This window comes from Pezoporus wallicus, unplaced genomic scaffold (genome assembly GCF_028554395.1).
Source record: "Pezoporus wallicus isolate ANWC-B61680 ecotype Strahan unplaced genomic scaffold, APGP_CSIRO_Pwel_v1 scaffold_3294, whole genome shotgun sequence".
Classification (NCBI taxonomy): Eukaryota; Metazoa; Chordata; class Aves; order Psittaciformes; family Psittacidae; genus Pezoporus; species Pezoporus wallicus.
The window spans coordinates 863770-891060 of NW_026635478.1; the positions used below are offsets into that span (position 1 = coordinate 863770).

The 27291-nt window shown below is 41.3% G+C and overlaps 1 protein-coding gene across 3 annotated transcripts in view; it reads right to left on the bottom strand.

The window, feature by feature from the left end:
* Positions 1–27291, bottom strand: part of TMCC3 (transmembrane and coiled-coil domain family 3) — a 143446-nt gene that overhangs the window by 29841 nt on the left and 86314 nt on the right. The window contains exon 1 of one of the 3 annotated variants that reach the window (XM_057424755.1): positions 18762–18941. The exons of the other annotated variants lie outside the window; for them this stretch is intronic. Coding sequence (XP_057280738.1) covers positions 18762–18839 — 78 coding nt within the window. The 5' untranslated portion in view covers positions 18840–18941. Of the gene's footprint in view, positions 1–18761; positions 18942–27291 lie in introns of those variants that run through there. 3 annotated transcript variants of the gene reach the window in all.

Here is a 27291-nt window from a genome sequence, read left to right on the forward strand (position 1 = left end):
TACATCTTTCACTTCTACATCTAACTTGATTATATTTGGAAGAAATTCTTTACTGTAAGGGTGATGAGGCACTGGAAATGTTGCCCAGAGAAGTTGTGGCTGCCCCATTCCTGGCAGTGTTCAAGGCCAGGCTGGATGGGACTTTGAGCAACCTGGTCTAGTGGAAGATGTCCCTGCCTGTGGTAGGGGAGTTGGAATTGAATGAAATTCAAGGTCCCTTCTAACCCAAACCATTCTGTGATTTCAACCATTTCTCCTTGTTATTGGTGCATAGGTGCAGGATAACATATATTACATGAAAATTAATTTAATAGTAAAAGCTTCCTCTCTTTGTTTAGAACAAAATTATACTAGATGCTTTGCAAGATTACCAACCATCTCTAACACCATCTCTCTTCTATTTTCTAATCACCTGTGAAATCTCCCCCTTTACACATTGTTTATCCCATGGCACCATAGCAATACTTCGACTCGGGGCCACACAAATTCTAAGCACAGAGAATTCAGTAGACATGGCATTTACCTTTGCTAAGATAACAGACTATATTAACTGGCAGGATCCACCACTGGTTAAACCAAAACCTAATTTCATTTTCTATTTACCTCCAAAAGTCTTTAATTAAGTTTTTCATTATTCTCTCTTCAAAAATTTGCTCAGAGATCCACTTACTTTAAAGCCTCCCACATCACTGAGGTTATACTAAGGCCTTGAAAGATTTACTCAGAGGACTACTTCCTTTCTTTTACAAAGTGATCCTAACACTTGCTGTTCCTCCTGGAGGAGGTTAGTCCTCCTGACTCCTTGCAGTGCCAACATAAAGACTGACAATGTCTTATTTTCACCTTGATTACAAGTACCTCTCATTTCTGCACATGCACTCTGATTTGCCATTCTGCCTCCACTGCTCAACACCAGTGTCATGCCAAACGCCCAGAACAAAGTTAACCATTTAACCATGTATCTCAATAGGCTAATTCCCAGTTTACCTTCACCAGGGAATTTACCTATTCTCTTTTTATCTACATAGCAGAAAACATGCTGTTGTAAGAGATTAAAAAAGTGAATACTTTGGAAAAAAGTATCTGAATCACTTAAACCATATAAAGATATCCAAGAGAGATGAAACCTAACGAGAAAAAAGACACAAGGATACATTAGTCCAAAATGAAACGGATGCAGCAAGATAACAAGGAATGTTAGTCTAGGAGTTGATGGGAAATCTGCATGCTTCAGACTGGGGAAAAAAGTGCCCAGAGAATCTGAAAAATGATGCATCAGTTTTATAAAAGCTCTGGACAGGACGTGGAGTTGTAATGTGGGGATGTTTTGGGGTTGTTTAGAGGCTTTCTAGGTTTTCTTTAAAGTTATGAAAAATCCATGCTGAAATAATAGCACAGGTTCTTTGTTACCACATCTAAGCACTGTCAGCACTACAACCACCACAGTGCATATTCAATTTATGAGACTTCTGGCTAAAATCATTGTGTCACATGCACGAGTAGGAGCAATTTAGCCACTGAAATACTAAAGTTTTAATACATGTTACCACTGTAACTCATATTTGCCATTAAATCCCAACAGAGGATATGTCCTGAGCCAACAGCAATAACATTCTCTTTTCTTGTGGTAGAAGAAATACTTCCAGGAAATATTTCCCAATCTTCATAGACCTTCGCCCCTATTCTCCCAACTGTGTTCTTTGAAAATTAGACTGATAAGCTAAAATTTCCACACAAATTTTCCCAGAGATGGAAAACTCCAGGAACTGGTATGAAATACATGTCTCAGAAAAAAGAAAAATAACCATATTCCATGCATTTCACATGGTGTAGTTTGACAAGTTTTTCTTTTTTTCCACAAACCATTGGAGGAAAAGATCAGCCTGATTTTCTAAGGTAAATACAATATTCATCCTTCAGTTCATAATCATTTTCATATTGGTGCTTCAAGGAAAAGGTTAAATAAAACATAGAAAGAGTATAAAGAATTTAAATACACTCATGTGTACACATATGTATAAAAATATAACACACAATGGTACATGTTATATGCCATTTTTATGGCAATAAAATCAGTGTCCTCTCTTCTCCTCTCCCACAAGACACAGATTACCTCAAGACTAAAATTGTTACTACTGAAAATATGTATTTCATGCAAACTGGTTATTTTAAATTCATGTCTAGCACTTAGGGAAGCCCACTTGGCACCCAGCATGCCAAGCCCATGAAGTTCTGAGTATTTGAGGAAAAAAAAAAAAAGAAGTTATCCTGAGAGCACCGTATTGCATGAAGAACACACCTTGCCATGAAAGAGTAGACAATCCATTACTTGGGTGGGAACACAGGGATGACTTGACATAAGTCAGAATAAGGAGATTAAAAATAGGAGTGTATCTTCTGGGAAGTTCAAATACCAGAACACAGCAATATTTTCACACTGTCAATTTGTTCAGTTCTGAAAAATCTATTATATGGAAATGATGCAGAATATATAACATACAAAAAATGCATGAGCACCATGTTCAATCACTGTCCCTTTTATAAAAGGCAAAGTGCTGAATAAAGCCAAGGCCTATTAGGGCAGAAGAAAGGTGAGCATAGTGTTAGCCTAAGGAATACTTCAGAGCATTCAACATGCAAAAAAGCAAGCATGTCTGCCATGATAATGATGAGGACTTTTTGTGTTTGAAAATGAGCTGCTGAATTGAGGACACTTTGTACCTTGTTAACATGACAGTCTCCTAAATCTTATTGCTGTTGCGAAGATAATGTCAACAGATAGACCTGTCTGCCCCAGGAGGAAAAGGCATTTCAGAGAATGACGTGATTTTAGCACATAAATCACAGAGCACTCAGAACTGTATCTTCTCAGGATGTTAATCACAGCACTCCTGCCTAGACTGCTAGGAGAAGGAAAAGTAACTCCAAACCCAGGCAGATGGAGCTCGTCTAGCCTTGTAAGGACATCCATCTAAAAGAAGGACACTCTAACCAAACCTACGACCTAAGGACTTTGCTGTCGCCGTTCAAGCTAGCTAGGCCCTGGCACATAAACCTCAGGTGTAAAGGGTGGAGCCAGTTCCACGCATGCTGTGCCTCACTTAAAAAGTCCACTGCACAGGCCCGAAGGGTTTACTCACACTTGCAAAGCCCTGTAGCGACAGGCAAGGGACTGAAACGGCAGGTGATAAGGTGCACTGGAAACTGCAGACCCAACCCTGCATCCAGGCGGTTCAGGACATTGGTCGCTTGAGATTGACCCAGGAGATGAGAGTCTTGCTCAGAAACATCCCGAACGACCAAGCAGCCTTTTTTCCAAACAGATTTGCCTATCCCACATTGCCCTTTCAGTCCTCATCGCGCTTGTAGAAAGTGTGGGTAAAGCCCTTCCCAAATCTTCGTTTGTGAAGCCAAGCCATCAATCAATCATCAATCACAGCACTGCAGGGTACCAGGCACTAGCTTTCTAAAACTGAAGTTTCCCCAAATCTAGCAAAGAATAACTACTACAGGAAATAAAGCTATTGCTTCATATGTTGTCTAGTAAAATATATGACAAGTTCACCACCTTTTACATGGAAATTTCAAAAGCTCAGTTCAAATACAATACTTCCAAGCCAATTCTAACTCTGCAGCATTAAAACACACTGATATGATCATCTGGTATACTAAGACATGAGACTGTTCCAAATCATCTTGCAATGAGAATTTCTTCCTGTTTCCAACTCATAAATCCTATTTTATGAGAGCATGATATCTATCAACAAAACAGTAACATTATAAGCAACATATTTGGCCCTACAGAGAAACATGGTGATAAATTTTAAACAAGTATTCAGACACAGCTATTAAAACTTTGTCTCACTAAACCATGAGTTCACATCCCTAAAATTAGTAAGCTACACTGCATGTAACTTAAAAATAGAAATAAAGACTCTATTGCAATGTGCAAGGGATATTAATAAAGTGAAGTTAACTCTATGTGACATTTTAAAATCATCTTACTAGGCAGGCTACAAATTAATAGTAGTCCTTTATTTTCCTAAAATCATATATAAATGTAAAACAAACAAACAAGAAACAAAACCCAGAACCCAACTCAAACCCAAAACAGTATGAAGGCTCTATTTGACACATAAAATTACTTTCTCCACTTCTAAAAATGTAAATTCTGACCCTTAAGATTTCAGTTTCCATATTAATAACTCCAGTACAAGTTAATTCAATCAGCATCTGTAATAATGGTATGCACCTAACAACCTTTATTTTCTCACAGCTAGAGAAAGACCAAAGGAGGAAAACTCCTCTGTGTCTGCAGGGACAGGAACCAGTGCTGCAATTCCCTACATACTGTCAATCACAAGCAAGCAGGCACATATATTAACTACACAGTTACACTTGAGGAGTGATGAGCATCAGACCCAGGTTTCCTTAACTAGCACTGTAGAGAAAGGGTAAAAATTTTCTCATTCCCCCAGTTCCCTCCTTTCCCTGCTTCTCTTCAAAATGTCTATTCAAGAATAGCAAAAGCAATTAAATACTGAAGATTACAGGGCACATTCTGAAAAGACAACATTACAGTTTTGGGAAATCACTGACAGATCAAGCTGAAGAAGCACTTACAAAGGTAACTAATGCATTCTTATTCTGAGGATTGGAACAGAGGAAATTAGAAGATCAACTGAGGGCTTCAAAGGAATTAGGGCACAGTATTATCTGTCTCTGGAAGGGCAGGATTTATGCAAATTAAGTTAACATTTTTTCAGACAACCTCTAGCTTGGACCTCTGTTGAAGCCACTGAGTACAAATCCTATACGCCCTATAATGCAACAGCAGTACTCCAAGACAGTCATTCAGCCTCAAACTTCAGCCTTCCTTGCCCTTCCACCCCTGTCACTATGCTACACACATTCCTTTTTCAGCCACACTACAACATTGACATGACAGTGCTAATACTTGTCAGTGTCTGAACACAAAGTAGTCTCATGTAAACAACATGTAAGTGTCACCAAAAACATCATCCAGTATTTCTTGTCAAGCCATGAAGACTTGCTGTGCATGCTCAAAACACTATACAACTAACTTTACATCGCAGCCCTAGAAAACCAGATTTCTGCTCTTTAGGGAGCATTCATTTTAATTGGCAAAACCTGATGAAAAGGTTAAGGTAGACTGAGGCCTGAGAAACACATGAGGAATAACCTCTAATATGATCTATTAGTATATCTTTTGCTGTCATTTATGCAAGGCCAAGGTGAACTCCTTAAATTAATAGAAAAATGTACTGAAAAACAAACCAGCTTATTTCAAACCCAAAGTATACACAAAGGAAAAAGTTCAATCGCACTTTCCAATCACACATTCTAAGAATTCCTACATAAATTCCTGCCTTAGGCTTTTTAAAAATCAAGTTCTGAATTTCTGACCCTTGTGATGCATGCTTACCTTGCTGAAAGGGTGATTTCTTTCCCCACCACCAGCACCTATAACAAGACAATACAAATACTTCACCCCATGGCTGTGTGTGCCCAGTTCCCATCACTAGAAGCTTGCCTCTCTGACTACTTTCTGACATGCTAAAAGTTCATAAATACCTGTGTTCATTAATGACATTATTACAAATAGCATCTGTACAAGGCCTAATCCTGCACCACCAAAATTGCCCACCATGCTGCTGATTTACCCAAGAGCAGGATACAGCTGACACGACTCATTTGCTTGCATCCTCAAGTCTCATACAAGATGACAACACACGTAAGTCAGTTCCAGTCTAATTCCAATTCAATGCACCACTAACAAAGTGCAAAACATTGTTAAACTTAACATTACCAGAAGCACTGCTGCTACCATAAGTAATAAAAAAAGCCCTACAGATTTACAGAACAATCTTTTACTCTCTTGCAGTTAACAATACGGTAAACTTAAGATTACTGTCCTTCTTTCCAAATCACACATTAGTATCTTCTGACCTTTCTTCCTTCACAAAAAAAGCAACCTTTCCACAACTTAATTCTGGCTTACCTACCCAAAGAATGCTTTTCTGTACAGTACTCACAGCAGGAGCACTCTACAATAATTATAATAAAGCTAAAACAGAGAGAAGAGGGAAAAGAAAAGGCAACATCCTGTACTGCCAAATTTCTGAGCAACCAGAGACCAAAGGTTTCTATGCATAACGGCAAAGCTGGCAAAATACAGATTTTTTTTTTTTTAAAAAGAAAGTTTTCCTAAAACAGTAGCTCTGCATAAGTGAAATGAAGATCAGTAATATTAAGAATGCACTGTGCAAGAGGCACAGCCAGAAAAGCCTTTTGCTTTTCTGCCTTTGAAAAAGAACTGCAAGTTCTTCAAGAGTGAAGCTGATTTGGCACAGATGCCTAGATATTCAATACATACATCTTGTTCTATAATGTATGAAAAACGGTGAAACTTGCATCTTTTATGCAGTGCTTGCAATATCCACTGCCATGCAGCTATTTAGACTGGATTTAGTCTCATCCAGCTTCAGATGCCCCCAGTATGTGATTTAGTTTAAGCTTCTGAGCTTCTACCAAATTAACAGAGATCAGACTGATTCCTGCAAGAGCTGTGCCCCTCTCAGCCACAGAGGGTGCCCTACACAGCTACCTTTAAAGCAAATGTCCAATTTCAAACACTTACATGACATACACACTTTTTGGGGGAAGAAACACCTATGGCAGATAGTCTCAAAATCTGCCTGCTGTGGAAAACAGGAACATGCGTCCAATGGATATTTCTGGACCACCAGCACCCCCCAAAAGTCAGACTAAGTATCCACCCCGATGGCTAAGGATTCTGAAATACATATCCTTCAGGGTATTTATCCCCTCCCCTGTCACACACTCTTCAGAGGTAACTGACTCCTGTCCTCACACAGTGACTGAAAGCTGCCACAGTAGCCTGAAGCCCTGCCATCAGAGCCTCAGGCCAACAGTCACCACTGCTCCAGACTTCATTTGAAAACATCGATTCTCTTCAAGCAAATCACTGAACTTCATCAACCTTCCCTGACACTAACTGCCACAGCACATAATGGTGCAGAGCACAGAAATACTAATCTAGTTGACGCTCTCAAGTCCAAACAAGAATAGCTGAAACAAGGGCTTGGCTATTGGTTTCAAAACACCAGAAATGAGTGGATTTTCATTGCAAGAGTACTTCTTAAAAATTAAAAAGTAGTTTGCATATATGCTACAGTGCAATGTACATACTCACTAGTAAATAAGAAATCCCACCTAAAGCTTGCATGAGAAGTGACAACATAGGTGAAAACATTTCGTGAAAGAATAATTCGTAAGCTACTGCTCTCAAAGCCCAGCTTCCCAAACCTAAAAGAATATCATAGCTTACGACACCAACAAACTGCAAACAAAAGCTTCACACCAAGTTTTACGAATGTCACTAGAGATTCCACTTGATCACTTTCAGATCAAGCTTTGTCAACTCATGTCTCATTCATCCTCCTGAATTCACTGCAATCTATCCCTTGCAGTTCCTCAGTGAAAAGAGAGAAAAAGAGTTGCTTGGAATCAAAAACCCCAAAGAAACAAACAAAACCCAAACTACACAACAAATAATGCATCTTTCTTCTACATTAATTTTGTATTGCAGGACCAAATGATGCTCCTCAGGTAGAAATCCATATGAAGCCAGTTTCATAAATATCAGAAATAAAAGGTTTGGTCAATGGAATCTCTCTGTGCACTAGGGAGAGAATTCCGTAGCAGTTAACACTGGAAAGGCACAACGGAATGACCCGATAATGGCACATCTGTTTTACTAGTAGCAGTAAGCACTAGCTAAGACCACTTACTTGCAACCATATCCATACAGTTTATGGAAATAAAATATGCAAGGGCCAACAAGGACAGGCTCAGAATTTATTCATATATCTACTGGCAAACAAAAGAGAAACTCTCACTGACTGTCAAAGATCTCCTCATTCTCTTCACTCTTCTTAAATCTTCCTTGGGTCTTAATAAATGCTTTCACTCTCTCTCATCCCCCAGCCCTTCCATGCCTGTGGTATAAAAGGCTACAAAATCCAATCCTCTTGCACAGGACAGAAGCAGCATAATTCTTGTATAGATCACAACCCCTCATCAGGACCTGCCTGTGATGATGTTGTATGTCAGAAGTGCCAGAGTATCACCCATTGCATGAATTCATGTATGAAGAAAAGGTTCCACTGTAGAGACCGTCACAAAAAGCTGAGCAGGACATCAACTGAAAAGTATGGCAAACTCACTGACAACCTTCTGGATCCATTTTAGCACAACAAGAGCCTGGCAGCTACTGAATCAGTCTGCTGCTATTTACTATGTGGCTTTAAAAGAGACTCCTAAGAATATCCTTTTAACTCTTATCTTAGGAGCAGGCTGTCATCCTTCTTTTGTTTATCAGCATGAAATTTTGCCATCTGCTCCAAGAAAAGACAGGTTATAGGTGACAAGATGTAGCCAGATTTCTTCCTTAACATATGGGAAGAGGGCTAACAAAGAAAGACAACCACTTTTTCTGGACATGGCAGAAAACAGGGAAGAAAGAAATCGGAAACCTGATGAAGTGATCAGATACTTTGCTGATCTAGCAACAAATATCAAGGAAAACTATGAGACAGAACTGTGTTGTTCCTGCCAAAACCTCTAATAAAACAGAGATTTATAACATGGTAAGAACCACATGCTCCGAATATTCTGCACATGCATCAGCAACTGGAACAATACCAAGTATTGGAGCATTTTATTTTCAAGTCATCTGTGTAGAGTCAAGAAGTGAGACAAAAAGATTACATCTGGCCTTTGGAACATTTTTTTTGCCTGATTATAGCCGAGTTGACACTTTTCATTCTTGCTTTAACACACTGCAGATTCTTCTTAGTTGCTCTGGTACAAACAGGCCAGAGATATAATTCAAGAACTGTAGTCAAGTTCATTTTACAAGACCAAAGAGAATCCAAAGGTATGTGATAGAGGATGTGTCCTCTTCGTAACCCAATGTATCAGAACATTACTGGTAAACAGTAGAATTGAGGTAAGTATGAGAAAAAGGGTTATAGAAACTGACCATTTAGAAAGCTTTCCTGCAACAAAATGCCATAATAAAAACACTTATGACAGCAACAGTGTACATTTCTTGCTTAGTATTTTTACTGCAGTTAGACACTCTCACACTAACAATGCTTTACTACCTTTTCTTCCTCTGCTTTTTTATTTATGCCCTGCCCCCCCGCACCAAGAAGTGCATCTCTTGTCCTTTCCTGGTTACTATCATTTTCAGATTTGAACTCATGTTTCTTATAGACTTACACAAGAAAATGATAATTTATTTCTTCATAATAATAATCGTAACACATTGACACTAGTATAACACTATGGACACTGATAATTCAGTGTCCACGTACAGCACAAACATCAAAATGTGGATTTAAAGGCTCCAGACCAGTACATTCATTTCCTGCCGATGGAATTCTATGTTTCTCTCACAGCATCTACAACATTTAGATACTTCTCTTTTTAAAAAAGTGAAAGAGAGACTGACAGCAAGTGGGAATGACTCCATCCTGGGCAGAGCATGGGAAGCCGTGCTTCTGCTCACGTCTCCCTGCTGCTCTCACCATTCCTTGCTATTGCCCTGCTCATGCCCAAAAGCCACTGAAAGCTGCTCAGTCACACCCCCACAGTGCCCTGCTCCTGAGCCCTGGGACAGGGAGTGAGGAAGCTTGGCACTGGGAAAGGTGCAGAACCTGCAAGCACAGTATATGACCACAGCGTGGGTGAAGGAGCTCCATGTTAGCTAGGGTGCGGCTAAGGCACTTGATACAAGATAGCTCTGAGCAGTATTGAGTAAGTAAACAGTCAGTCTTCTTTGGCCCTTCTTAAATAAGAAATGTTCCTCACAACTGATCTCGGCAACTCTCACTCAACAAGATCTGTTCATACAGTTTTCTCTAAATGTTTCTTTGAGACTAGTACTGGGTCTGATCCTGCATGGTTCCGATGCCTCCACCTTTCCTTGCAGTTATTATGTAGGAAGTGAGGGTGAAGCACTGAATCTTTGGAAGTCCTCAGCACACTTACATTACAATATATGCTACTAAACTGTACTGCCCTGAATTAGAGAAATGTTAAGGAGTCAGTTCTAATTGGTCTGTCAGTTTGATCTTTGGGCGTCACTCACCTGTACAGACATGCTGGTATAAAGCAGAACATTTTCTGCATAGTTATATCATCTTACATTCGAACAATGAGCACTAGCTTAATTTTAATTTCTGTATTACATGCACTGGAATAACTTGGAATTAAAGGAGTGAATGCTGCAAAACCAGAGAAACTTGCTGCATCAACTTAGCCTAATAAGGCTTCTCTTTCTGTCATAGTATTTATTGTAGTGTTGCACTGAAAGCCCACCTAGAAATTCACTAATAATGTACAGACCCCAAAGCACTGACTTCTCACATTTCCCGTAAGCCATGTTACTTGCTGTTTTGGTGCTGGTAGGCAGCATCAAGTTTTTCTTAAGAATGAAGGACTTACACTTCCACCAGCACTGTGAAACACTTTGTCACACTTTATAAATCAAATCAACACCTCCTGTGGATATAAACTAACTCCAGAGCAATGCGGTCTTCCCTACTTTTAAACACCAACTTCCACCTTCATGCTCCATCTTCAACGGAAAAGCCTTTCTTTAAACACAGGATTAGCAAGTCAACAGAAAAAATAATGCTCAAGAAGCCAATAGTGTAGTATCTTGGAAATGTGAGTAATCTTTCTGAAAGCCATAGTGCTATTAACCTTATCTACGTCATATGATTATTGTTAATCAGAGTGTTTAGCTGTTGCAATCCTTATATACACACATACACACTGGCTGCTTTTTTCATCACAACTTTTGCCAGAAAGCTACGCAAGTTTCCATACCTCCACTGCAAGAACATGTATTTACAAAACAAAACCAAAGATTAAAGCCTATCTACACCATTCTGGTTTAAGCTAAATGAGACTGTAATACAAACTGGAAGCAGAATCTTCCACCCTATAAAGAGCACTTAATATGTATGCAACTTTCCGTAAGGCTGTTCTAATGTGTCTCAGATTGGTTCCACAGGCCACTGATGTCAATCAAAAGCTCCCAATGGATTCAGCACTACATGATCACAATTTTATTTTAATTCAATAGCACAGTGTTAATTCTCTACATCCCCAGGTAACTTCTTCATCCAGAGCTACTGAAACAAAAATTTACAAAGGAAAGTAACTGTTACTAAATTTTACACAAGCAGGTAAACCAAGGCAAAGATGCCTACTGCACTTAAGGTTAACCAAGAAGTATTTAGAATTGATGCCAAACATTTTATATCAATGGTCCATTAAAGTACACCATAGTCTCAGTGTCCAATACAAGAAAATATTAATAGCAGTGGTTTCTATAACTTTTCCCCTTTGAAATCTTATCTAGCTGCAACACTGAAACAGAGCAATAATAAAGTTAGCCAGTTCTCAATGTTACTAAGCTTTTTCTGTAACTTTTTGGAAAACAAAAAGCGTCATTACAGCATTCTACAACAACAGCATCACAGCTCACAATCTGTAGATATTCTACCTCAGCCAGTAGTGACATCCCTCCACTCTCATCCTTGTTCCGAAATTAAACCTTAGACTATATACAGTGCTATTAAAGACTGCCTTAGAGGAGTTCTCACTTGCTGAGCGTCTGAAAAAGGTAAGATGCACAGTTACAAGTCAGCCCAGTTGCATATTGGGTCCCTTATGTCCAGGCCTTAGAACAGCAGGTTTATTTTTGGCTTTGCATATTAATCATAGAATAGTTAGGGTTGGAAAGGACCTTAAGATCATCAAGTTCCAACCCCCCTGCCATGGGCAGGGACACCTCCCACTAAACCATGCCACCCAAGGCTCTGTTCAACCTGGTCTTGAACACTGCCAGGGGTGGAGCATTCACAACTTCCTTGGGTAACCCATTCTAGTGCCTCACCACCCTAATAGGAAAAAACTTCTTCCTTATATCCAATCTAAACTTCCCCTGTTTAAGTTTGAACCCATTACCCCTTCTCCTATCACTACAGTCCCTAGTGAAGAGGCCCTCTCCAGCATCCTTTTAGGTGCCCTTCAGATACTGGAAGGCTGCTATGAGGTCTCCACGCAGCCTTCTCTTCTCCAGGCTGAACAGCCCCAACTTCCTCAGCCTGTCTTCATACAAGAGGTGCTCCAGTCCCCTGATCATCCTCGTGGCCCTTCTCTGGACTTGTTCCAACAGTTCCATGTCCTGTTTATGTTGAGGACACCAGAACTGCACACAATACTCCAGGTGAGGTCTCACAAGAGCAGAGTAGAGGGGCAGGATCACCTCCTTTGACCTGCTGGTCACGCTCCTTTTGATGCAGCCCAGGACACGGTTGGCTTTCTGGGCTGTGAGCACACACTGAAGCTGGCTCATGTTCAGTTTCTCACCAACCAACACCCCCAAGTTCTTCTCCGCAGGGCTGCTCTGAATCTCTTCTCTGTCCAACCTGTAGCTGTGCCTAGGATTGCTCCACCCAGGTGTAGGACCTTGCACTTGCCTTGGTTAAACTTCATAAGGTTGGCATCAGCCCACCTCACAAGTGTGTAAAGGTCCCTCTGGATGGCATTCCTTCCCTCCAGCGTATCAACCGAACCACACAGCTTGGTGTCATCAGCAAACTTGCTGGGGGTGCACTCAATCTCACTGTCCGTGTCACCAACAAAGATGTTGAACAAGACTGGTCCCAACACCAATCCCCAAGGGGCACCACAGACTGGTCTCCAGCTGGACATTGAGACATTGACCACAACTCTTTGCGTGTGGCCATCCAGCCAGTTCTTTATCCACCGAGTGGTCCATCTATCAAATTGGTGTCTCTTAGTTCAAAAGAGCAAAGAACATTCAACAGTAAAGATGTTTACAACCGCTGCCAGCAACAGTGCAAGTGCTCTCTGGCAAAGTTTCATCTATCTGGCTACATAAATGAAAAGCAAGATTTACATTCCCTTGCCCAACGCTACATCAAAACTCATCTCACACACAGGTCTTTCCCAAAACCAAACTCACTGTGGGGGTGAAGATGAAAGCTGCACATTTGCTAGTGGTGCCAAAGCCTAAAGCTGGATAATGGGCAATGGCTGTCTTTTTAGCCTGGACAATGCCAGATGTCAAATCCACCAAGACCTTAAAAACTCAGCCTTTATGCAAATAATGTGCCAGCTGGTGCCTAGTTAAAGCCTTACCTATGAAGATGACGACAATAAGCAAGCTAGAGATCTAGAGCTGTTGGCATCCCCCTGGCAACCTGACAGAAAGACAATTACATGCCCTTCAAAAAGAAAGCAAACCAGAAGGTTGGTGATTTTCCCCTAGTGACCTTTTTTTAATATACCTAACATTTAAGAGGCGATATAGATGCCCCAGTCCCGCAAGCAATACTATCCACTTCAATAAGGATGAACCAGAAGCATAGCAAAGCAAAGCAGACACTGTACAAGCTTCAGAGACATGAATTTTCCAGGTGGGCAGCAAAAACTATGAAAGGTCTAAGTATAAAACTTCCAAACCTAAAAATCAGCTTAAACCTTGAAAGGAACATGCATGTCCGCTTTCACCCACATAGCCTGTGTGAAAATACAACCTCTATGGCTTGTAACCCTACCAAAGAGGTCCACCTTGCAGGATCAAGGAGCACAGTAATACTACAGTAAGCTGTACAGCAGCAATTTCCCTCTTTATTTAATTTGACAATGAGAAATTACACCCAAAATTGATCTCTAGCTTTTAGATGTATTTAATCCCAAAACTTGAAGTATACTGAAAAGAGATACTAACTTTGTAAGCCTCCTAACATTTCTTTCTAGGACTAACAAAAAAATGAGTTATTTTTCCAAACATTTCTACAATGACAAAACAATCAAAACATGATTACTGTTTAAAATTAACAAACCAGGCTTTTCTTCAGTTCTCACCAGCTGATTTGTCTTTTTGGGTTCAAACTGCAATTATGGCTTCCCTCTCTTATTCCCAATACTCCTGCTTTATGCAGCCTACTCTTTGGCAGGTTTCACACATTTCTAGATACACCATGGATTTAAAACCAATGCTTGGAGGTCTTAACAATATTCTGTCTCATCAAATTACCATCATCTTCTGTCAAAACAGGGAACAATAGGAAAAGTGTTTAAGTTGTCTGAGCACAAAATATCCGGAGATTTGGTTATAAGTCACAAAAGCCCAGAACAAGCATTTCTTCTACAGTGCTCTCTGAATTTGAAGGAGCACTGGGAGATTAAATCTCCCTTTCTCCAAAAGCTGAAGGTGGGGTGGCTTTTTGTTTTGGGTAGAGGGGTTTTGTTTATTGTTAAGTTTGGGGGTTATTTTGTTTGAGTTTGGTTTGGGGGGGTGTCTTTGATTTATGGGGTTTGGGGGGGGGTCCTGTTTGTTTGCTTGACATTTTTAATTCTTCTATGTTACTTCCTCTAAACATACTAAAGATTTTCAGAAATAAAGGGAATTCAAGGACAGATGATGAAAGTGATTAGAGGCTTAGAAAGAGAACCACATGAAGAGAGATTATTAAAAAGACTACCTCATTTCTAGACAAGATGAACGGGAGGGATCATAAAAGAGACATGGAAAATGAGAAAAGACATGTCACACAATGTTTTTTCACCAGCAGAAACCAAGTGGACTTTATATTTATTTTTAACGTAAGCCTTTTTGTGTGTTTGATCACGTAATAATCAGTTCATCTACAAAACACTGACTCTATTGCTAGTCTCAGTATGGCTGAAAGCCCAGAAAGATTGGTAGCATTATTCTCTATCTGTTAATAAATTAACCATGTGTGATCCAGGTAAGACGTTTTGGGTTTGTTTTTTTTGTTTGTTTGTTTTAAATAAAGGAAGAATTCTTACCATTTCAAATGTAAGTCTACCTCTAATAAAGTTTTGAATAGCCTCCAATGTGCAAGAAATTACATAATTAGGAATTGCTGTACTTCTCCTTAAAGCATCTATCTCATACTTGTTAAAAGCAGGAGTTATCTCCGCATAGACGTCTGATGAGATGCAGCAAAGGAACTCATTTAGTTGAGTTTAACTTCAGTCGAAAAGATAAGTCATACATATAAATTTATAATCCTGATGAAATGTGAAGGATTTTTGTTGTGCAAGGGGCAAGCAATCAAGAATGAAGAGTGATGCCCTGATCAGTACCAAAACCAACTGTGTATACAGGTTCCTGAGGTCTAAATAAGTCAATCTGGTGAGCATTCAGAGGTGACAGCTTTAATAGAACCTTGAAAGGCTGACACAAAGTTCTAGAAGCAAAAGTCAACACAATGAGGCATAAATTAGCACACCCAAACTAGTCTGAGCATAGGGAGTGTTGCTATTGGAATTGCATAGACCTCCATGTGAACTCACTGTCCAATGAACACAGTGTAGCCAGAATCAGAGCATCTGCAATCTCCCGCAGCACTCACTGCAAAAACAAGTTTCTTTAAGAAAGCACCACAATCCTCTAGCTGTCCTGCAAGCTACATTCCAGCAAGAACAGTACCTTGCCCATGACAGCTAAAAATGCAACCCTGGCTCTCCTGCTTCATGGCTTAGGTCCTGATTTGGATTAGTTTTCAACTAGTAGTAGATGTGAAGCAGGCATTAGCCCAGAAGAGCTGCAACATTTTGCACAGCTGTCTGCCCACCTTGAACCACCTGTACCATCAGTGAGCTGCAGGAATCCAGATTATAGTGACCAGATATTACTGACAAGGAGAGAGGCAGGGAGGATTTAACCAGAACCAAGGTAACCACGTAACTGTAAATCTACACTCACCACGTAATACCAGAACTATAAGGTACTGATATCATTACACTACAGGCAACAGCAGTTTTATTCTCCACTCTATGCTGCTGTACACAGCACAGCTTGGCTCTCTTGTGACTTGTCTAAGGAAGAGAGAAGGAATCCAGCCTCTCCCTCAAAACACTTGGCCTCTTTAGGCATCACTGACCCCCCCCCCCCCAAACCCCCGGGTAAGAATGACTCAGCTGTTCTTCATTAAAGTATTCTATCTCTTTCAGGCACTGGGAACTTTGCAGAAAATGTGACATATGGGTCATTGGAGAGTTGGTAGCAGAGCCCAGGGTATCTTTGATGTAGCATCAAAGGTACTGAACAGACCTGTTGACACGCAATGAAAGAACTTTTTAGCTGCGGCAGGAATTTCAAAATCCTTTTCCCCCTCTGATTCTACTATTTTCAAACTCCGATGGCTATATTCACAGTCAGCACTTCTGCAAACTGAATTTGATGATGTCCTCCTACAGCATAAACAGCTGCAATTTCGGAACTGTCTTCTTGCCTGTCCATAGAGAAGGCTTCACTTTCTCATAAGAAAAATCTTTAGATGGGCTTGAAAGACACAGGCAGTAACCTATAGGGCTGGAAAAGATCTTTAAAAGCTGCCCACCTAAAAACTGGACCCAGTAGCCTGTTATACAGACTATGGGATGCAGCAACTACTTTGACACCTCTCTCTTCCCCAGGCTTCACTAAATGGCTCTCACTCTACTTACTACACACTGTCCCTATCCTGCTGACACAACCAGCTCCAAGACCTTCTTCACACAAGCAAGTCTCCCTTCCTTCATTCTTTAAGCATCCTCCCACAAGCTCTGTATTGGTGGTTTTATGCTCCATGTTGCTTTTGTCCCTGAATGTTTGGGAATGGCAGCTTTAATTCCAGCTGCTCTAAGGCTTTTTATTCAGTCGCTAAAAGAAAAACAGCATTCTGCTTTCTTGTTTCTTTTCTACATTATATCACCAGTTGTTGCTGCTCTGGTTAAAGCAGTAAGAGGAACGCTGAAGTTATCCAACCAATTTACCCTTACTTGTCTGGAATAAGCACAAATGGATTTAATGCAAGCTCTTGACATAATCTGGAAACTGCTCCTACCAGATCTAGCAATTATTTTGCTCTGCTATCAGTCTCTTACTCTGTGATATCTGGCACAACTTGTAAAGCCCAAACCCTGGAGCAATGCAATTGCATACAACTCTACAAACTTGTTACAGACTTAATCCAGTTCTCATGGCAGCAGGAAGGGATGGAGCAGCTAAACCTGGTTAAAAGAACCCCCAAATCAGACAGAAACCCAATGCTTTCATGAAATTGTCTTAAGCATGAGATTTCTTTTATTTTTCAATATACAAGTACAATACGCAACACTGAAATTAGCCATAATACTTCATGCTTTTAAGCAGATCAGCTAGACTATGGAGCAGAGACTTAAACTCTGCAGTATACCAGAAGACATCCTTGAAGGTATGCAACTTTCTTCCATGACTAACTACAGCAAGCTGGGTAGCATATTATTCTTACATCTAAAACAATGAAGAAAACCTAATCAGTTCAGCTTTCAAAGGGAAAACCAAATGAAAGACATATAAATCTTAACTGGGTTATGACTAGCATGTGCACCCAGCTTATGTTATGAAGACCACTGCAGACTCCAGTGGTAAAGCTACACTGTATACTGCCTATTTTTAAAACATTTCATTATGCAGCAACAATCTGAAGCACACCATCTCCTTTCCAGCACTGTCAATCAATGGGCTGTAGGGATAGAAAGTATTGCCAATGTGCAGGGGGGAGGGGGGAGGATAAAAAAAGCACCAAAAAACACCACCCAAAATGCACCTACCCCCGAAAAAAAAAAAAAAAAAAACCCCAAACCAGTCTTTCTTCACAATTAGCTAATCCTACACTTCACACTGTAGGGCTTATTTATTGACCAATGCAGGATCTCAGCACAGAACACAGAATTTCTGCCAGTATCACACAAGAGCAACCTCCTTTTCTACACATCTTCCTGTAGTGCATGGTAAGAAAACCCCATTTGTTTTACACCTGCTTGAACTGAGAATTTAGGTAAGAATTTGAAATCTGTGCATTAATAAGACAGCTACCATCACTGGAAGGATATTCACCGCAAAGGCTAGTAGACACATGAAAGGATTACCAGCATTGCCTATATGTTTATCTTCTGTTGTATGAGGCAAAATATCAAAGTAGTAAGGTAAAGATGAACTTTCCAGACCAGAAGAAAAACTATCCCATAAAGCCCTTAAGTCACGAGTATACAGTATATTCTTACTTCATCCCTAGTACACACAGATACACCTTTTCTGCTGATATCCATCCTTGCCACAGCCCTCTTGCAACTAACTTCATGAAGGGAACTGTAATCATTCTCTGCTGGTAGGTACAATCACCTGATCCACAGTTTACTAAACAGACCTTGAGAAACTAGACCAAAACCAAGTATTCACCAGTGTAATCTAGACAGAGTCACTTCATTAAATCATCAGCACTGTTGACTTTGGTGAGTAAGTTCTGTATTACTCTCACTCCAAATAGTTTCTGTTCTGGCTATATCTCGAACACTGGTTTCTGTCATGTCAACAACCCGTTTCATTTCATTTCCCTGCACCTAAGAGTACTCCGAAGTAGGAATACGAGAGAGGCACCGATAAAAAGACTTCCTTATAGACAGACGGACAACCTAGTAAATAAACACGGAAACCTCTTGGGGAACACGCTGCAGGTCGGCGGCTGCCTCTCAGCACCCAGACCCACCGAGCAGCCTCGCCTCCTGTACGCAGGTGCCCTCGGCAGCCCTTCCCCTACCCGCACAACACTTACCCGGGTCTTGCGGCGCCGGTGCCTCTCCGGGTCCGAGTACGTCCTGTCCACGGCCAGTGCCGTGTCGCTGCCCGGCATGCTGCCCTGCTGCCGCTGCCTCCTTCTCCTCAGCAGCGCCCGCCGAAAACCAGCGCAGGTACAAGCCCCGCCAATGGCCGCCCAAACGGGACTGAGGGGGGTCGGGGCCGCCGCCGCGGTGCGGGAGGGACCGGCACGCCCGGAGGGAGGGGAGAGGCCCGCCTTTCCCCTCCCTCCGGGCGTGCCGGTCCCTCCCGCACCGCGGCGGCTGCCGCCGCTCCGCTTCTCCTCAGCCGGCACACCCGGATCAACCCCCGACCGCTCCGGCTCCCGCCGCAAGGGGCGAGGCTGGCGGCGGCCGCGCGTTGTGGCGCCTATCGGTCGGGTCGTGAGGGAGTTGGGGCTGTGGTATTTCCCCCCCCTTTCGAAACATGGAGGGTATCTGAGGGGAGAAGGTGGGAGCAAGCTTCAGGCAGAGGGAATGGGCCATAAATCGCGCTTGTTTTGAATTTAGCTTTAATTTGGTCCGAGGGCTGGAGCACCTCTCCGATGGAGACAGGCTAAGAGAGCTGGGCTTGTTCAGCCTGGAGGGGAGAAGGCTCCGGGGAGACCTTAGAGCAGCCTTTCAGTATCTGAAGGGAGCCTACGAGAAATCTGGAGAGGGACATTGTAAAAGGGCATGTAGTGACAGGGCAAGGGGCAGTAGCTTTAAACTGAATGGGAGTAGATTTAGATTAGATATTAGGAAGAAGTTCTTCACCAAGAGGGTGCTGAGGCACTGGAACAGGTTGTCCAGAGAATCTGCAGCTGCTCCATCCCTGGAAGCATTCAAGGCCAGGCTGGATGAGGCTTTCAGCAACCTGTTCTAGTGGAAGGCGTCCCTGTCCATGGCAGGGGGGTTGTAACCAGATGACCTTTAAGGTCCCTTCCAACCCAAACCATTCTGTGACTCTATGAATTTTGAACACCAATGCTTCTGGATGCTGGGGAAAGGAAGAGGAGCTGGGGCAACAATGATCTCCCACAGGTATAGCTGGACAGAAGGGTGACAGCCCCATTCCTGACAGTCGGTGGTTGGTTCAGGCTTTTTGCTAAATCTTCCGCTCTTGGAGGGGTTTGCCATCAAGCAGCCATCTTGACTCCCATTAAAAGAGACTTAGACCCCGTGGCTACAGCAAAACCTGACAAAACACAGGAAATCCTAAAGGCTCAAAAGTCCAAACGGCAAAGAAAGACAGAAACCAGAAGTATTAAGTATGTTGTTGTTTTGCGGCAGACTCACTTGAAAGGTTTTGACTGTGCAGCAGCATAAAGCACTCTGGATGCATCTGAGTGCTGCTGCTGGAAAGCCCTTGATACCTACAAGTTTCAACAACAAGCATATACAAAAATTCTGTCAAACCAACTAAATAATCAGGGTCTACATTTTACAACAGGGTCAGTGGAGCACAACAACCAATTCAGTCTCCACTTCTGTACATTACACATACGAAATAAATCCTTCAGTGGCAGCTTCACACCGTACATATGAACACCTAAGGAAAACTTGGTTTTGGGGGCATGTGTATGCCAATGCACTTAAATTCCTAAGAGTTGAGTGGAGTTCCTGACTGTTTTGCACTTATCTTGAGAATACATATGCTGAGGAACACACTAAATCAGTAGCACTTATATAATTTAATTGTAAACTACTCAGAAGTGTAAGTAGAATACTGGTTTTGTAGTCACTCAGGAAGCTGTACAGGAAATTTACTGTTTTCTTTCCTGGAATAAACAGAAAAGTTGAGTTACCACTTCTACCTTTTTACATGAGGCAGTAATATGAAGTTCCTTCAGACTGACTCCCTTACAATAGCAGCAGGATTTCACCTTTTAAGTACAGTTGTTACAATGCCCATGCATGAGTCTCGCTGCTTTTCTTCTCAAGCTGGAGACGGCACCAGTCCCAAGGCATGTGCATATATAGACATACATAATCAACACAGCTAACTATCCTAGGGGGTCTTGCAGCTCTTAAAAAAAAAATCCCTGCCACCATTTACATGTTTATTGGAGTCCTGTGTTCTGAGATAACACTGGGATTTGAGGTTAGTTATCTGACCCAAGGGTTTCCTTAGTGTTGCACATAATGTGGTCTTCAAAAATGAAAGACCTGAAATTCCAAAGCAAAAATAAGATCCTAGACCTCACCTGGCAGGTGTTCCTTCTTTGATTTTAAGACTATTTCTTTACAAAGTTATCCCAAATTAAGCACCAAGTGGGCTTACTAAAGGAAGCACTATTTGCCCAATGCAGTATCAACCAAACAACACAGGATACTGGCACACAATGACTTCTCATGCAGCTTAACAAGACAGCTTGAGTTAGCAGGCTACTGCAAAAAAAATTTAAAATGTGAACTGAATTTCTTCAGTCCTTCAGCTCAGACATGAAAGTTAACTCATTACTCAAAATGTGCCAGAGGGTGAGGAATTCCAGGGGTAAAGGTCAGTAGGAAATTCAGTAGGCAAATGTAGGTTTGGGGTTTTCATTGAAGTCATAATTGCCCATTTCCAAAGGGAACTGTGCAGTTTCCAGGACCTAGGATGAAACTTCCTTATTCCTCAGATACTTTGGGGAGTGTTTTTAAGCCTTGCCAGGTGTAGTTGATCAAAGCATAGAGAGGGAAGTAGCTGGAAAAGGGGCACATAAAAGTCTTTGACTGCTTGACTCTTCAGTAATACAAGGCTTATGATAAATCATGCTTCAGTCAAAAGTTTGAGAGTTTTATTTTAAATATAAATTTTATTTAAATAATACCAGCAAGCCAGCCACAATATGATGAAACTTCAAGATGAAAAGAGGCAGGGATGTGCAATATATATTTAGAGGTGTATCATGTGTGGTTGAGCTCTGTAGGATTAGCACACATATGAATACATTTATGAAGAAAGCACTCTCTCCTAACGTAGTTTCTAAGAAGAGAGGATAATACAGTTAGTCTCATAATACCTAGGTGCGGCACTGGTCACACCTTCCAATCAAGGCTGTGGATCCATTTGCTTGGGTGCTGTTCTCAGCAGCAGCAGTTACTGCTATGCATACCAGCAATGATAGCTCTAATGCCCTGTGCCAGCAGTGAAAGCCCTGGCACTGGGAGGTTCCTGGAGGAGCTTTGACCACAGGCAGCCGGCTGGGCGACTAGGAACAAGTGCTGCACATGGCAGTGAGTGATGGTGAAGGAGAAATAGCTCCGTGGGTAGAAGCACCTGTCCTACAAGTCAGGAGAGCCCTTCAAAGACAAATTAGAGGGCTGGAGCACCTCTCCTATGGAGACAGGCTGAGAGAGCTGGGCTTGTTCAGTCTGGAGAAGAGAAAGCTCTGGGGAGAACTCAGAGCAGCCTTCCAGTACATAAAGATCTAAGGGAAAGCTGAAGAGGGATTTTTTGCAAGGGAATGTAGTGAGAGGACAAGAAGGAATGGCTTTAAACTGAAAGAGGGCAGATTTAGATTAGATATTAGGGTTGGAATTAAATGATTCAAAGCAGGCCTATCACATGGAGCCTGAGCTTTCTACAGATGACTCCTGTCTCCTCTCCAAAAGGTATGCCTTTGCCATCCATTTCATGCTGTATGATCCTGCTCAGCAGACACAGCAGTCCCAACTGTGAGCCATGAATTATCTGCACTGATTTATGTGTAGGCCATGAAGGGAGAAGCAGCAGCAGTGGCAACAGTGGGATTACTTAGCAAAACCCAACTCCCACACAGTGTAATCCCGTAGCTGGTGTTGTACACACACTGGGGAATATAACAAGAAAGGAATCCTCTATGGAGATGGAAGGCATGCAAATTCTGTCATTAGGAGACTGGCTTGAGGTTTATCCCCGTTCTCTTTCCAGTTTTATCTTGAATCTGGATCTTGGCAATTTACTTGGCTTCTTTGGACCTCCACTACCACATCTGTAAAAGAGGAAGCACAGCAAATCTTCCTGCAGAGAACCTTGAGCTCTCCGGAATTAAAATGCTATTATTAAATGTTGTTTTCTGAAGTTTGCTGGGAGGAATTAAACATATGATGTCAAGATCATATTGTCAAAGGTACAATCAGGAAGAAGGCAAAGGTCCCTTTTTCCACAATGGTAACATTTGTTCTCTAAACAGGATACTGGGGCTTCTTATAAGAGAGATTTTAACATGCCCTTCAAAGCTTTTTCCAAGAGCTTGTAGTAACTAGCCTCTGGAGAAAAGGTCTATGTGTCGACAGACTGTCACCATGCCATTTCTAAGTCTGACAGCAAATGGGACAGTCCTGAGTGACGTCGGTCTTGCAGTTATCCACGAGCCCACTGTCATGGTTCTCAGCTTATCTGCCAAAGCATGAGCCATTCACACCCACAGGAAAGGAGATACTCCGCTTGTCTGTACCCAGCACGAACTACCAAGGGATCACACTGACACTTACAGATTGCACTGACTCTGACGTACATTCAGAAGATGTTGATAAACATTCAGATATTGAACTAAAATTTGACATCACCTCCTCTCCTCCCTCGTCCTCTCCTCACTAAGAAATATTTTGTGTGCTTGCAGGATGTGAAAGACATGGGCGCTCTGTGAATACCCATTTTCTACACAGGAAAAAACCTTCCAAACTAAGACTGCCATTGTGTGTTACTGAGATACACTGACAGGAGTTGAAGGATAGAGAAGCAAATGGAAAATTCCAGTTGAGCGTAACAGTTCTCCCTCTTCCTCCTTTCCCCTGCCTATTATCTTGTGTCCCTTGCTGTCTGATGAGAGGCAATGTCAAGCCCTTTCCTTTTGGTACTGCATATGAAATTTTTGCTACATAATTCCTCGTTGCTGCTGCTGAGTGACAACCATAGTGCAAACAGAACCGACAGGATGGTGGCAGTCTTTTGCATTTCAAATGCTGTGAATAAGAGCCACCTTTTTAGCAGACTTGAATGCTAGCTGTTCTGTGTACCCAAGAACTTGCCTGGAGCCCAGCTATTTACACTAAAGATGACCCATGTTACAGAGGCGAGTACAGAATTCTCCCTTGGGCAATGTGAATGGTTGCTGCTCACCAGTTTACAAATATTCTGCCTCACAGTATGCGATTTGAGGCTGCATAAGTGTGTGCAGCCTGTCTCTCCTGAATCAGCCACTTTGGTATTGCCATGAGGTATGCAGAACCAATAGATGCAGCCTCTTGGCACATAAAGGTTTACCCCATTCCAAAATATGAATGTGAACTTGCATCCAAACTGTTTAGACTGCAGCCAGAAGGCAGCCAGCCTGACTCTCCTATTACTGTATATCCTGGTAATCACATCAGTGCAAACTTTTATCCCAAAGTAAAATAAACAAGCCAAAACCTCAAACTAGACATAGCCCATGAGCACAGGAATTGCTCTCAGGATGTGCCACCTCTACGCACTGCTCAGGGAAGTGCACACAGCCCCCCATCATGTGGCCTGTAGCTGGGTAGCTGATATATGAGCTCCTAAAGGCTCTGTAAGTCAATACACCACAGCTTTCACCCTACTGCTTTATGGCCATAGCCTCACAGATATCCCAGCTCAATTTGTGGCTGATGGTTGCACACAGGGGTTGTAAACCATGCTGGATAGGAACCTGTCAATTTCATTTGTCTATGAAGTGCATTGCCTGGCTGTGGCTCTGTATTAGTTATGTCATGCTAAATGTGTGACATCAATTATTTCCGTATCAAGAGACAATGTCAAATGCAGGAATAGGACTTCTTTGCCAGTCAACCAGAAAACACAGATGGGTTATGAGAGGCCAGAAAAATTAATGATTACCCATATAAGCCTACAGCACTTCCTGATGAGCATTGTTACAGCACAGCCCTTTGGGTTTTACTGCAGTGACTACAGAGGTGCAAGTTACAGGGACGTGAAGCTCAAGTTCTCTCACCACTATCAAAGTTGACCACCTACAACTCATCTAACTATTGTTCTGCCAAATCTAATTCAATGCAATATAAAAGCTTTCCTTTACAACCAGGTGAACAGGGAAGCATGATAAGTCAGATATCCGGTAGGTTAACTGGGCATTAATACAAGATAAATATGGTTAAGTGCCCATTTAAGGTGAGCATAATAAAACCAGAAAGCTCCTTCCAGTCTACTTCTCAATCTGCCAGACCTAAACATATGGTGTTCAGCTCCAATTTGGGTGACAAGCACTTGAAAGACAAACATCAACTAAGCAGAAAAGCCCAAATGCTACTATGTTTGATTGGCATCAATTTGCCAGGTACCCCATTTTCACAACAAGTATTTTAAAGGCAGCAGATTACAAACAAAACAACACAGCATAGCACAGACATGTGCATTAAGCTACGTAAATTTGCATCAACCATCATTCCTAACTATCCAGCAATACACTCCCTTTACTCATTGAAATTTAGTCATTTATCAAGGAGCCAGTTCTGGGTTATTACTATGAATTGATATATAATCCCACAGGATAGTTTTCACTGAATAAAGTATTTGCTGTATTTGTTTCTTGGTTGTATTGCTAACAGGTATCACATTCATTTTACTTTAATTTTATAATGCTTTTTATGGAAAACATCCAGGTCCATTGATTAAAGTTTTCCAATTGCTCCAATGTGCAAAGTTTTTATCGCATATTTCTGCATATTCCACAGCAAATTCACTCACTACTAATGTCCCAAAGACAGGAGCAGAGCTTCATAACTTCTTGCATGTAAGTATTCATTCTTAACAGTATCAAACTGCAGCATCTTGTATTCATGCCTTCCTTCATCAGATCTATACAGTTAATGACTATTGGAATCATGATTTAGATTAGAATTTAAATTTAGTGAGATTAGACACACGATTAGTTGACCGCAGAATCAAGTGATAAACTACAGCATGATTCCTATTTTTAACTATCCTGGTGCTGTCAGATGGTTCAGAACTGCTTGTGAGAGAATATAGATTTTAAGCAGAAAAAAATAAGTCTGAATTTTTAACACATGCTCATACTCATCCTTTTGGGCCTTTAACAATCAGATTTCCATAATCTATTATTCATTATGAAATTTGGGGGACAATTTTTGAAAGACTTAAGTCTTCTGCTTTGCTCTTATACAACTGGTGAAATCTATAAGAAATCATTCAGTGTAGTTTTCTTATCCCTGCGACCTTGGTTTTAGCAGGAATATATAAGCTTATTTTGCAATGTTTTTGGAAGCTGTAGCAACACAAGATAGAGTCCTAGCATTTCAGGGAGTTTTCCCCTGAAGTTCCATTATGGAGAATGTTACATCATGAGATCACTAGAAAAGGAAAGGGTGGAGATAGAACATTTGCTGATAAAAATTCCTATACTACTATATAAGAATGCAATTTTCTGAAATAAGATTAACACCTTTTTTTTTCCAGCACAACTGTAACTTAGCTTTTCTTACTAAAGTTAAATCCATGAAGGGTAGGATTTGTTTTTCTTTGCTTTCCTAAGCAATGTGAATATGTTGATAAACCATTTACATGTAAAGCAATCCTAAGCAACAGAAGCGCAGAGAAACTCAGTGTCCGCAGACACCTGACAGCATTGCTGAAGGTACCCTGCAGCAGCCAAACGGTTCTGTGGCTGAAAGAAACTGAAACCCCTCCGGCCTTCCAATGCCCACCATGTGCGGAGCCTGCACTACCCATCACCAGCTAGCCTCAAGTGTCACTGAAGGCTGAAGCTGTCCCTCTTCCTGCCTAAAAGCCCCACAATTTTGGCAGCAGGGTCAGCTCTGAAGCAAGGAATTTCATCTGCTCAAGCTACCAGCACCTCCGTACTTCTTTCTGTAATCACTTCAGGACAACAATTTTACTGATGTCATACAGATTATACAGATTTTTCCAGCCCAGTATAAAGCCATGACATTATTAATAAGAATCTCACAGGCACATGCTTACAAATCAAACTGGAGGAAAAAACCTGTAATAATTATAGGCTTAGTAGTGAAACTGGTCTTTTACAATCTTCCCTTAAATTGATTTGTGTTTGTGTGTGTATCTCACACACATACATAGCCTTATAAACAAATACACAGCTTTATAAACAAATTTATTTCAAGTGTTTTAAGGGAAGAAATGGAATGTTGCAGCTTTCCTATTCTGCTAATAAAGATTAATTATTACATCTGGGTTTTGAAACACTTGTAATTAGGAGACTCAGTAGGAAACACTGGAGCAATATATAAACTCTAATAGCAACGTAAGAACTCTAATAGCAACATGGTATATATCATGAGTAATTAAGAGTTCTCAGGCCCAGGCATGTAAGTTACCACAATGTAACAGCTGAGGAGAAGTTCTGTTACAGACATCAAGACAAACCCTTCAGAAACAAGTGGTATCACTAGACATAAGACATGAAGGGAACGTGCCTACCTTGCAGTTCACTCTGACACTCACCATTTCCCATGATTTTCAGCATTCCAAACACACATCTGATACATTTATGAAACATCAGAGCATATTCTTCATTAACACTC